This window comes from Heloderma suspectum, chromosome 5 (assembly GCF_057233095.1).
Source record: "Heloderma suspectum isolate Gila_16-S chromosome 5, 16-S_ref, whole genome shotgun sequence".
Classification (NCBI taxonomy): Eukaryota; Metazoa; Chordata; class Lepidosauria; order Squamata; family Helodermatidae; genus Heloderma; species Heloderma suspectum.
Genome location: NC_139462.1, coordinates 198,545,807 through 198,558,480, shown reverse-complemented (window position 1 = coordinate 198,558,480; position 12,674 = coordinate 198,545,807). Strand labels below are relative to the sequence as shown.

The 12,674-nt window shown below is 44.7% G+C and overlaps 1 protein-coding gene across 1 annotated transcript in view; it reads left to right on the top strand.

The window, feature by feature from the left end:
* ST8SIA6 (ST8 alpha-N-acetyl-neuraminide alpha-2,8-sialyltransferase 6) overlaps positions 1-12,099 on the top strand; it is a 56,526-nt gene extending 44,427 nt beyond the window's left edge. The window contains exons 6-9 of the mRNA XM_084860473.1: positions 1,162-1,271; positions 8,286-8,378; positions 10,242-10,713; positions 11,995-12,099. Of these exons, the coding sequence (XP_084716599.1) occupies positions 1,162-1,271; positions 8,286-8,378; positions 10,242-10,707 (669 nt within the window). The 3' untranslated portion in view covers positions 10,708-10,713; positions 11,995-12,099. The remainder of the gene's footprint in view (positions 1-1,161; positions 1,272-8,285; positions 8,379-10,241; positions 10,714-11,994) is intronic.
* The last annotated feature ends 575 nt before the right edge of the window (positions 12,100-12,674 follow it).

The following is a 12,674-nucleotide window of genomic DNA, read 5'->3' as shown; positions in this document are numbered from 1 at the left end:
TCCACCATCCACCCATAGTTTGAATTGGATTTTTTTTTCTGTTTCTGAAGTTGTGCAACTGCAATTTTGCACATGCAAAAATGCACAAATTCCCTGAAATGCACATTTTCACACTTTAGCCTAGGGAGGAAATGCATGTTTTTGGCTGGGTTTTTTTTTAATTATGTGCATTTTTCTACAACTTTGTATTTTTCTACAAATTTGTGCAAAATTTGTGCAAAATTCAGGAAAGTTAAACCAGTCCGCATGTCCACAGAATCTGCCTGACAAGGGGAAAGCTGGTCTACTGTGCAATCCATGGGTTGGATTCATGAAAACCTGAACTTATTTGGTTCCATTGGAGATTTCTCTGCCATCCCTAAATACAATACAATACATTGGTCTGTCTGTATCCTTTAATCCCCTTGTCAGATTTTCATTTAAATGAACCCATGGCCCTTACTGTCATGATCCCTTTGGCCATAAATTCAAATCCCACTTTTCCTCTTTCTGGAGCCAGCAATTTTTTAAAAAACAAAATGTTAACCTGCTGCTCTTGATAGACCTGGCTTCTTTGCAGAGCCAAGGATAGCCCTGCTTCCCTGTTCTCCCATACTGCAACCTGATAGAATGGCTGCTTCCAGGTAACAGTTGATGGAGGGAGGAGCATGATGGAGCTGACTTCTCTGCAGAGCTGATGGAGAGACCCTGCTTTCCTTCTCTCTGCTGCAGTCTGATCAGATGTGGGCTTCAATGTGGGCAGCCTGTGTAGAAAGTATTGATTGGGCAAGATGAACCAACCAGCTTCACGTCTGGGTTCATAGACATACTATGAGGCAGATCTGAATTCCCTGATGTACGATCCTAAATTTGATCTAAAGGGTAAGAGAAGGCAAGGAGTAAAGGAGGAGCACTGGGCAACGCTATTCACTCATGATTTAGCCCATGGGATTCTACTCATGGTGATACTGGGAAATCAGGAAAAAATCATCCACATTCAGCAGCTGGTATATGTATGCAATGCTCTCTCACCTACAATTTAAATAGAAGTTTATATATTTTTAGAAATACACAAATAAAAATTACAAGGAATGCATTTCTATTAGCAAATGTCCAGAAATATGATTTTACTTAAATTCCGCCATTCAACAATGAACCTCTCTCCATTGTTTTTGTTTTCAGTCACAACCTCTTCATTATCCCTTCAAGCACTGTGCAGTGGTTGGAAATGGGGGGATTCTAAAGAGCTCCAGTTGTGGAGCAGAAATCGATAAATCGGACTTTGTATTTAGGTGAGAGATTTTAAACTGTGTTGTCAAAAATATAAGGAAGTACGCAACTCACTATCTGTGCTATAAGTCATAATGTGCAAGTAGAGGGTACTTCATTACCAGCCTGCTGTGTCTGCGGGTGGGTTCATCCATTTCTCTTTTTGAACATGTTATCGAAAGTGCATGGTTTCCTCCAGTGTGTCGTAGTGGTACATTTTGGAGTGCAGGTGTTTGTCATGACAGTCCTCACAGCCTCACCCCCAAGGACAGTCCAAAATTGCAGGCAGCTGTGTTGATCCATATCAACAAACCAGTTCTAGAAGTTTTCATCTCCACCAGGAGCAGGTCTTTTGTAAAGCCATTGGGTCTGAATAGCCCACTCAAGATCAAGCCACCTCCCAAAATACTTTGAATTACAACAGGAAACAGTATATTGTTGCTGGAAAAATTCATTTTCCCCAAGCTGCTGTGAGAATTGCAGCCAAGCTCAGAAAGGACAGGAAAGCCTGAGGGTAGGTGGCTCATGACACCAGTGTCCCTGCTACTCATAAAGTCCTGGTGCTGTGTTCCTGTGAGCCCTGGTTCCACTACACCATTGGTTTCTACTCAAGTGCAGATGTTCTAGACACTTTAAAGGACAGAAATATGTTCCAAAATATGCATGTGGTTTGCACAAGGATGTTTAAAAGAGCCAACTATTATATGACATATCTGAGTTCTTAGGGCCAGTGGGAGCTGTACTTCCGAGGCTTATAGGCTTAGGACCATGATGGGGGAGGAAAGGGTTAGATCTCCCCTCCCTGTGCACTACAGTTCTGATGAAAATTGGGCCCCCTGAGCCTGATATTGCTTTTGTGTTCATAAATTTTTATTACTATAATATTTATAAGGAAACATAATACATACTATAAACATTCATTTTTTAAAAAAAACCCAAGCATCCACGTTATTTAACATTCCTGCAAAGCATCATTCTAAATAGGTAGTTAGTATGTTATTAAACATGTGAAAAAGCAGAACAATTAAACAGTTTGTCAAAAATTGGTAAACTTCACCTCTTGATCAGACTATAACAAGGAAAAACATATCAATATCCCAGTTGTATCTAATCCTCATAAAAACAATAAAAGGGTTCCAGACCTTGGAAAAACAGGCGGTCTTTTGTCTTTTGTTATTGTTTATTTGGTCAGTCGCTTCCGACTCTTCGTGACTTCATGGACCAGCCCATGCCAGAGCTTCCTGTCGGTCGTCACCCCCAGCTCCCCCAAGGTCGAGTCTGTCACCTCCAGAATATCATCCATCCATCTTGCCCTTGGTCGGCCCCTCTTCCTTTTGCCTTCCACTTTCCCTAGCATCAGCATCTTCTCCAGGGTATCCTGTCTTCTCATGATGTGGCCAAAGTACTTCAGTTTGGCCTTGAATATCATTCCCTCCAGTGAGCAGTCTGGCTTTATTTCCTGGAGTATGGACTGGTTCTTCTTGCAGTCCAAGGCACTCTCAGAATTTTCCTCCAGCACCACAGTTCAAAAGCATCTATCTTCCTTCGCTCAGCCTTCCTTATGGTCCAGCTCTCACAGCCATAGGTTACTACGGGGAATACCATTGCTTGAACTATGCGGACCTTTGTTGTCAGTGTGATGTCTCTGCTGTTCACTATTTTATCAAGATTTGTCATTGCTCTCCTCCCAAGAAGTAAACGTCTTCTGATTTCCTGGCTGCAGTCAGCGTCTGCAGTAATCTTTGTGCCTAGAAAGACAAAGTCTGTCACTGCCTCCACGTTTTCTCCCTCTATTTGCCAGTGATCAATCAAGCTGGTTGCCATAATCTTGGTTTTTTTGAGGTTTAACTGCAACCCAGCTTTTGCACTTTCTTCTTTCACCTTCGTCATAGGGTTCCTCAGCTCTTCCTCGCTTTCAGCCATCAAAGTGGTATCATCTGCTTATCGGAGATTGTTAATGTTTCTTCCAGCGATTTTAACTCCAGCCTTGGCTTCATCAAGCCCAGCACGTCACATGATGTGTTCTGCGTACAGGTTGAATAGGTAGGGTGAGAGTATACAACCCTGCCATACTCCTTTCGCAATCTTAAACCAGTCCGTTGTTCCCTGGTCTGTTCTTACCGTTGCTACTTGGTCGTTATACAGATTCCTCAGGAGGCAGACAAGATGACTTGGTATCCCCATACCCCCAAGAACTTGCCACAATTTGTTATGATCCACACAGTCAAAGGCTTTAGAATAGTCAATAAAACAGAAATAGATGTTTTTCTGAAACTCCCTGGCTTTCTCCATTATCCAGCGGATATTGGCAATTTGGTCTCTAGTTCCTCTGCCTTTTCTAAACCCAACTTGTACAGCTGGCAATTCTCGTTCCATGAATTGCTGGAGTCTACCTTGCAAGATCTTGAGCATTACCTTATTGGCATGTGAAATAAGTGCCACTGTTCGATAGTTTGAACATTCTTTGGTGCTTCCCTTTTTTGGTATGGGGATATAAGTTGATCTTTTCCAATCTGTTGGCCATTCTTGTGTCTTCCAAATTTGCTGGCATTTGGCATGCATCACCTTGACAGCATCATCTTGCAAGATTTTAAACAGTTCAACTGGGATACATACCATCATCTCCTGCTGCCTTGTTATTAGCAATGCTTCTTAAGGCCCATTCAACCTCACTCTTCAGGATGTGTGGCTCTAGCTCACTGACCACACCGTCAAATCTATCACCGATATGATTATCCTTCCTATACAGATCTTCTGTATATTCTTGCCATCTTTTCTTGATCTCTTGTGCTTCTGTTAGGTCCTTGCATCTTTGTTTTTGATCATACCCATTTTTGCCTGGAATTTACCTCCAATGTTTCTAATTTTCTGGAAGAGGTCTCTTGTCCTTCCTATTCTATTATCTTCTTCTGCTTCCGTGCATTGCTTGTTTAAAAATAATTCCTTATCTCTTCTGGCTAACCTCTTGAATTTTGCATTTAATTGGGCATATCTCCCCCTATCACTGTTGCCTTTTGCTTTCCTTCTTTCTTGGGCTGCTTCCAGTGTCTCAGCAGACAGCCATCTTGCCTTCTTGGTTTTCTTTTTCTTTGGGACGTTTTTTGTTGCTGCCTCCTGAACAATGTTGCAAACTTCTGTCCATAGTTCTTCCGGGACCCTATCTACTAAATCTAGTCCCTTAAATCTATTCTTCACCTCCACTGCATATTCATGAAGCATATTAGTGAGCTTATATCTAACTGATCTCTGGGTCTTCCCTATTCTCTTTAGTCTGATTCTAAATTGTGCAATAAGAAGTTCGTGATCTGAACTACAATCAGCTCCAGGTCTTGTTTTTACCGACTGCATAGATGTCCGCCACCTTTGGCTGCAAAGGATGTAGTCAATCTGATTTCGGTGTCGACCATCTGGTGAAGTCCATGTATAAAGTCGTCTCTTAGGTTGTTGGAAGAGAGTGTTTGTTATGCACAGTGAGTTGTCTTGGCAAAATTCTATTAGCCTATGTCCTGCTTCATTTTGTTCTCCCAGACCATGCTTGCCTGTAATTCCAGGTGTCGTTTGACTACCCACCTTCACATTCCAGTCTCCTGTAATGAAAATAACATCTTTTTTTGGCATACTATCCAGTAGGTGCTGCAGATCCTCATAGAACTGATCTACTTCTGCTTCTTCAGCATCTGTGGTTGGGGCGTATATTTGGATCACTGTGATGTTAAATGGCTTACACTGAATTCGAACTGAGATCATTCTGTCATTTTTTGGATTGTATCCAAGCACTGCTTTAGCCACTTTATTATTAATTATGAAGGCTACTCCATTTCTTCTGTGGTCCTCTTGTCCACAGTAGTAGATCTGGTGGTCATTTGATGTGAAGTGGCCCATTCCAGTCCATTTCAGTTCACTGACACCCAAAATGTCTATATTTAATCTTGACATCTCCCCAATAACCACATCCAATTTGCCCTGGCTCATAGATCTTACATTCCAGGTTCCTATGGCGTGTTGATCTTTAGAACATCGGATTCGTCGTTCACCACCAGCACCATCGGCTGCTAGCTGTCCTTTCGGCTTGAGCTAGCTGTGTTGTCACATCTGGGGCTAGTTGAACTTATCCTCTGTTCCTCCTCAGTAGCATTTTGACCATCTTCCAACCTGGGAGTCCCATCTTCCGATGATATACCTACATATCTCTGGTTGCACTGATCCATTTAGTTTTCATGGCAAGAATACTGGGGTGGGTTGCCGTTTCCTTCCCCGGGGATCGTATTTAGTCTGACCTCTCTGCCATGACCGTCTTGGGTGTCCCTTCACGGTTTAGCTCATGACGTCATTGAGGTGCTCAAGCTCCAGCACCACGACAAGGTAACAATCTCCTTTGCTGAAGGGTCTTTTGTCTACCAACTCTTAAATGTACATACTTAGTTAGCTTAGTCATCTCTTTAACTTTCCAAACTTTACACAACCATTCTTTCAACTGGGGTATTACATTACTCCTCCAGTTTCTGGCAACCAAAATCCTAACAGCAATCAATAGATTCAGAACCCTCTCTTTATGTATGGGATCATTCTGTTCATCCACATACTGAGCAAGACTGTTAGAGGGTCACAGAAACATGTGTAACTATTGAGCCTGATACTGGGGTTTTTTTTAAATAGTTTTGCATTGGAGAGAATTTTGGCATGTGTATGTTTTCCCACCCTGCATTTGTTTGTTTGTTTGTTTGTTTGTTTGTTCCAACCTTTCCTCCAAGAAGCCCGAGGTAGTGTACATGATCTTTCTCATCTCCATTTTATCCTCATAACAACCCTGTGAGGTAAGTTAGGCTGAGAGTCAGTGACTGGTCCAAAGTCACCCAGTGAGCTTCATGGCTGAGTGGGGACTAGAACCTGGGTCTCCAGAGGCCCAGCCCAACACTCTAACCATTACACCGGATTGGCTCTCACATGACAAAAGTGCACCTGTCAAAACTCCCTCTTCTGCAACTTATTAAAGATACAAGGAGCCCCATCACCTCCCTTATATTTGGTCAGCCTACACCTCTCTCCCAATTAATAAAGGAATAGGAGCCCTACCCCCTCTTTGCCCCAGGCCACCGATAGAGTTGTTACCTGGAAAGTGCCACTTTCATGAAGCTACACTTAAGCACAATGTTAGTTTCCTCGTGTGCCAAGTGGACTTAATATTGACTTGTGGAAGGACAAAGAATTGTTCTAGGAAAGCCTGGATCTAATGGGCTTAAGTTACAAGAGGGTAGGTTTTGGATGAACATTAGGAGAAAATTCTTGATGGTAAGACCAGTTGGATGATGGAACCCATTACATAAAGGTGGTGGACTCTCCCTCACTGGAGGTCTTCAAGCAGAGGCTGGACAGCCATGTGTTGGGGATGCTGTAGCTCTGGATCAAGAAGGGGATTGGACTAGATGGCTTCTATATAAAGTAGGGTCACAAATTAAGAATGTAAGAGATCAGACAAAAGGGCAAATAGAGACCAGCATCCTCTTTCCTACCCTGATCTCCTAGATGCTTCTAGAAAGCCCACAACCAGGACATGGTTGCAACAGCTTTCTCCAGCTCTTTGCCCCCTATTTACTGCCTCTGAGCCTGGATGATTCCTTTCTAGTGGGGTTAGGGGGCAGTGGCTTGCTCCAGGCTTGAGAGGGCTCTTGGGCAAGACACCATCAATGGGTCCCCTCCTCAGTGAGTCTCCCTTCTTACCACCATTGTCACCAGCTGCCATTGCTCATCATCCTTTTTCTCATCGTTGCTACTGCTGGCTTGTTTGACAGGCAGGGAGCCAGTGAACAAGCAGGCAGTGGCATCTACACCTCCTCCTTCTCCCCACCCCTGTTGTCTGGGCCAAAGCAAGGGGCAGGTGAACAAGCAGGTTGCAATGGTGAGGAGGAAGAGCAACGCCAGGGGGCTGGGATGTGGGCCTCTGCTGGGATGTGTGCCTTTGGCAAGTGCCGGACTGTGCCTACCCTTGACACCAGCCCTGTTGGGGATGGGTGGAGTGGCAGATCCTCCACCACTTCCAAATTCCTCTTGGGTTGGGCCAACCAGGGCAGGGGGTGTAGGGGTGGTCTTTCCTTTTCCCGTCCCACATAGTTGTTCCCTGCCCTAGTTGTTCCTTGCTCCTTGTCCCACATAGCTGTTCCCGGTTCTAATGGGGAAGAAATTAGGCTGGCATAGAGCATGGGCCCAGTTGTGGGGCCTCTCGAGTGAATGAAGGGTGAACAAACCTCCATCCCTCCCCAACCCAAAATGCTCTGTTTCGGGGCCTGCCAACAGTAGGAACCCATGAAGGCTGGTGGCTCTGATTTTGGTGGGGCTGTGAATCTATTCTGGGTTTCAGTCAGAGCCAGCCAGAACTCAAAGAGCTATCCAAGGTGCTGAACCTAGGTTGGTGACAGGGTTCCGCACCTTGGGTAGCTTCTTTAGAGTTCTGGCTGGTTGTGACTAAAACTCAGAATCGATTCACAGCCCCACTGAAATCGGAGCCACCAGCCTCCACTGGTAGGAACACTGCCAATGGTGTAGTTAGGCCCACTGAGCACTTTTGTGCATGACTGGGGCCTCTGGGGCAGACACAGCCCCGCTCCACCCATGGAGTTTTTCTCTGTGGGAAGAGAGGCACCTCTGCCCCATGGAAACCCCCCATGGTCAGGTGGCCCTCTATTAAAGCTAATAGCTGTTAATGGATATGTGCATTTGTCTAATCTTCTCTAAAATCTATTTAAACCTGTGGCCATCACCACAATCACCATTGTGGCCACGAATTCTATAAATTAATTATGCAGTTTAATTTTGTGGCTTAATGGGTGTGTGCCAGATATCTGCATCACAAATCTGTGCATATTCATTCAAAGGTACATTCCACCGTGGTCAACGGGGTTTACTTCCAAGTAAGCATGCTTAGGATTGCAGCCTTAGAGACCAGACTAAAGGGACATATGTCGTATTGCCTGAGAGAAATCTGAGCCTTATAACAACAGAATGTTTGGAACGGTTCCTAAACAGCTCTTGTAAAATTACAGGTGTAACCTTCCCCCAACCATGGGAAGCATCAGTCAAGATGTTGGCAATAAAACAAACCTTGTGACCGTCAACCCAAGCATTATAGCACAGAAGTGAGTATGACTGCATTGTTGTTTGTGACTTGTGTTTAATTGCTCAAGTCTCCATTTTAGAAATGTATTGGAGTGTCACCACCATGGCTACTGAATTCCAATTGCTTCATTAGTGGTCCCACGCTCCCTCTTAAAGGCCAGGCGAATGCAAATGGAAATGCCGTTAAGCTATTTGTTCTTTGGGAAAGAGCTGAAGGTTTGGTGAAGTGAATGCAACCGCCTTTTGCTGTTTCCTCCCACAAGTTCTCACCAACAAGGCAAGGATACTGTATGAGAACTACAGCCACCCCCTAAACCAGCCTCTCCCAACATAGTGCCCTACAGGGAAGACAGGTAACCTCTGTGGTCCAGGTTAAATCAAAAGGAGTGCGCAGAGGAGGGGAGAAAAACTCCCCACCGTACTGCATTGCACTCCGTTGCTTACCTGCCTTCCCCCAAACTGTGGCCCTCCAGATGTGTTGGATTACAATTCCCATCTTCCCCAGCCAGTGTGGACATTGTAGTTCATCTGGAGGGCACCAGATTGCAGGAGGCTGGTCTAAACAATAGAGTTGGGCTCTTGCTTCAGGCATCTGAGGTCTCTCGGTGCTACTCAAAGTTTTGCTTCATGTTAAACCTGAATCATAGAATCATAGAGTAGAAGGGTTGGAAGGGGCCCACAAGGCCATCGAGTCCAACCCCCTGCTCAATGCAGGAATCCAAGTCAGAGCACCCCTGACAGATGGCTGTCCAGCCTCGTCTTGAATGCCTCCAGTGTGGGAGAGCCCACCACCTCCCTAGCTCATTGGTTCCATTGTCGTATTGCTCTAACAGTCAGGACGTTTTCCCTGATGTTCAGCCGGAATCTGGCTTCCTGTACTTGAGCCCATGATTCCGTGTCCTGCACTCTGGGATGATCGAGAAGAGATCCTGGCCTTCCTCTCTGTGACAACCTTTCAAGTCCTTGAAGAGCGCTATCACATCTCCCCTCAGTCTTCTCGAGGCTAAACATGCCCAGTTCTTTCAGTCTCTCCTCATAGGGCTTTGTTTCCAGTCCCCTGATCCTCTTCGTTGCCCTCCTCTGAACCCTCTCCAGTTTGTCTACATCCTTCTTAAAGTGTGGTGCCCAGAACTGGACACAGTCCAAGTTGTAACTTGAGTTCAAGTTACCTGTAACTGAGTTCAAGTTACTGTCGTGACTCAGTACTGCAGGTAGTTTTATGCCAGATGCATTGACTAAACCTATGGCAAGCAAGCGGAAGGGGGGCAACTGGCTTCTTATGGAGTGCAGGTTGCCTGGTCATTGCCTTCCAAAAGCTTGCGTGTGCGTACTTCCTGAATGCTTACCAAATGAAGTAGCTGTGTGAAGCAGTTCTCTAGATGTCCAGTTGCGTGCCAGTTCTGCCCATTTGAAAATGTTTTCCTACCTCAGTAGGAGATTCCTGAATTAGGCGTTGCCTCATATTTCTAAAATATATTGACTTAACTTTTCATTCATTGATATTTTAAATCTATGCCATTTGCTTGCCCTAGAGGTGTGGGGCTGGCATTGCTTGCCAGCATAAGGCAAGGGTTTCAGGTTCAGGAGTCAGTTCTGACAATCAAAGACATAGATACTGGCAGTAAGAGCTGTAAGCTAAAATAGGGTGGTATGTTTGGTGTTTCAGCCCTGCCTTTTTACCTTCAGCCCCACCAGAATGCGGCTCCCAAGAGCTTTCCTGATATTAAATTTGGGCTTGGGCTGAAAGAGTATTAACACCCCTTGTTGTATGAGCTGTTACCTCAGCTGCAGAGATTTGTCAGGCTGAACATTAGACACCACTTGACCACATGTAGACTATCTGTACTCATTAAGAATTTTCATAAGCCGTTGCATGTTTACAGGTATAACAAACTGAATGAAAAGAAGGCCGCCTTCCTGGAAAACATTGCAAGCTACGGAGAAGCTTTCCTTCTGTTACCAGCCTTTTCCTTCAGGAGTAACACAGCAGCTTCCTTCAAAGTACACCACACACTCAGAGAGTTCAGCGCCAAGCAGAAGGCCCTATTTTTCTATCCCAAATACCTCAAAAGTCTCGCCCAGTTCTGGAGGACTAAGGGTGTCAAAGCCTACCGGTTGTCTTCTGGCTTCATGATCACTAGCGCTGCTATGGAACTGTGTGAGAATGTAAAGCTTTATGGCTTCTGGCCTTTCTCCAAAAGCATAGCAGGTGCTCCAATCAGCCACCACTACTATGACAACCAGCTGCCTAAGCCTGGCTTCCATGCAATGCCCAAAGAGTATAACCAGATTCTCCAGCTCCATGGAAGAGGTATCCTCAAACTGCAGTTTGGCAAATGTCTAACATAGGCCAAGGTATGTTTCTTTATTTCAGGGGTGGAGAACCTTTGCTTCTTTTGAGGGCCATATTCCCTGAGGGGTAATCCATTGGGAGCCGAAGCTGATGATGGGTGGGGCCTAGTCAAAATTTAATGGAGATATCCCTTTTCTCTCCCGCTTTCTGCCACCCCACCCCCCCGATCGTAAGAAAAGCTGTGCTGGTCCATCCAGTCTAGCATTGTGTTCACACAGTGGCCAACCAGCTGCCCACAGGAAACCCACAAGCAGGACATGAATGCAACAGCATCCTTCTGCCCATGTTCCCCAGCAACTACTGTACATAGGCTCTCTTCCTCTTCCTCCCTAACCAGTGGGTTGCCAGGGAAGGGACAGATTACTCTTGCCAGCGGTGTGAACAGATTTCTTGCTTTTGAAATTAGGCCAAGGGCCACAGGCCGTCATCAGACCAAAGGTTGCTGACCCCTACTTTATTTGAATATTTAGCACTTCATTAAGCAAGGGTGGCGCCATGCTTTACATGACAGTCACGGTTGCTGCAGGTAAACCAGTCTTACAGACAAGAGTGATACAGGGGAATTTTCCTGGATGTACACTTAAGTAAGTAAGTAAGTAAGAACTTTGTTGGATCACATCCATGGTCCATCCAATCCCGTACCTGTTCCCTGTGGTGGCCAGCAAAGACATAAATTGTGGATGACGTGCCCACATCTTCTTCAAAAACAACAACAAAACCCAAACACCCACAGTACATGCATCTAATAGCTCTGGCCCAGACAGGGTTCCTTGGATCACAGGACTGTAAAGATCTGAGCATGTCATCAACGCTCCATATGTTTGGAATGGCAAATTCCAGCCCAGAACTGATGTTATTTCAGTTATTGAGTCTGCTGTGAAAAGTGTAGAGCAGCCCTGTAAGGAAAAGTGGAGCATTTTCCCTTTTTAAAAAAGGAAGGAAGAGGGGAGAGAGAGAGAGAGAGAGAGAGAGAGAGAGAGAGAGAGAGGCCATTTAAATTAAGGTGGCCAAAATGGATGAAATTAAATTATATTTGATTAAATACTAAACATCAGAGAAGCAATAATGGATTTTAAATTGAGACAAAACTGAAGTGACAGCTATTTTTTCTTTCAGTAATGAGCTGATGTCAACTCATTTATTCATTTGGCCTTTTTAGCACCACCACCCCCACCCCGTTAATGGAAAGGCAGATAAATGCCAACTGCAGCTTATTTTGTGTATGTTGCACAGTTTGCTTGCAAATGACTAGTAATGACATCCTTTCTTGCTTTTTTTTTCAGAGAAGCGAATGTTGATGCGCCTCCACGGTTTGATATTAGATTTGATCAAATGTCAACTTGCAAGCATTAAAGTGTGAGATGATAATTCCGAAGTATTTTGCACTTAAGGATGGCGGTCTTGGGTTTGTCTGTTTTTAACATAGTGACGTGTGTGTGTGTGTGATTTTAGATTCTTGTAATCTGCCTTTTTACATAGACAAAAATCCCGAAACCCAGAACGTCCACTATAGAGAACAAAGCACAATCTCAGTATGATAGCTGTCAGTGATGTTTGTAGACCCCTTGCTTGTTTAGTTGCTAACGTTTGTAAAAGCACTTTTGGTTTTGTTAACGCCGGCTGAAACAGCAGAAACTCTCTGTCTTAGTATCTTGGTACTATATGACCGCACCATTTGACTGATCTACAAACAATGATAAATTCAACCATGTGACCCCTTCCCCTCACTGATAGTCTGGAGTGGAATTGTTCTCAGTTTTACCACCCCATTTACTGTTCTGTGCAATAGACTGTGTTCTAGGTAATGTTGTCAAAAGGATTTATTTAAGTGGTGGAGAAACAGTTCAGACCAGAGGTGCAGAATCTGAGAATCCAGCCTTCCTGGCCTCCCAATCCAGCCTAGTATTTTTTCCCAGATGGCCCCACCCCCTTTCCCCTATTTGCTGGTTTCCTGGCTTTTCTG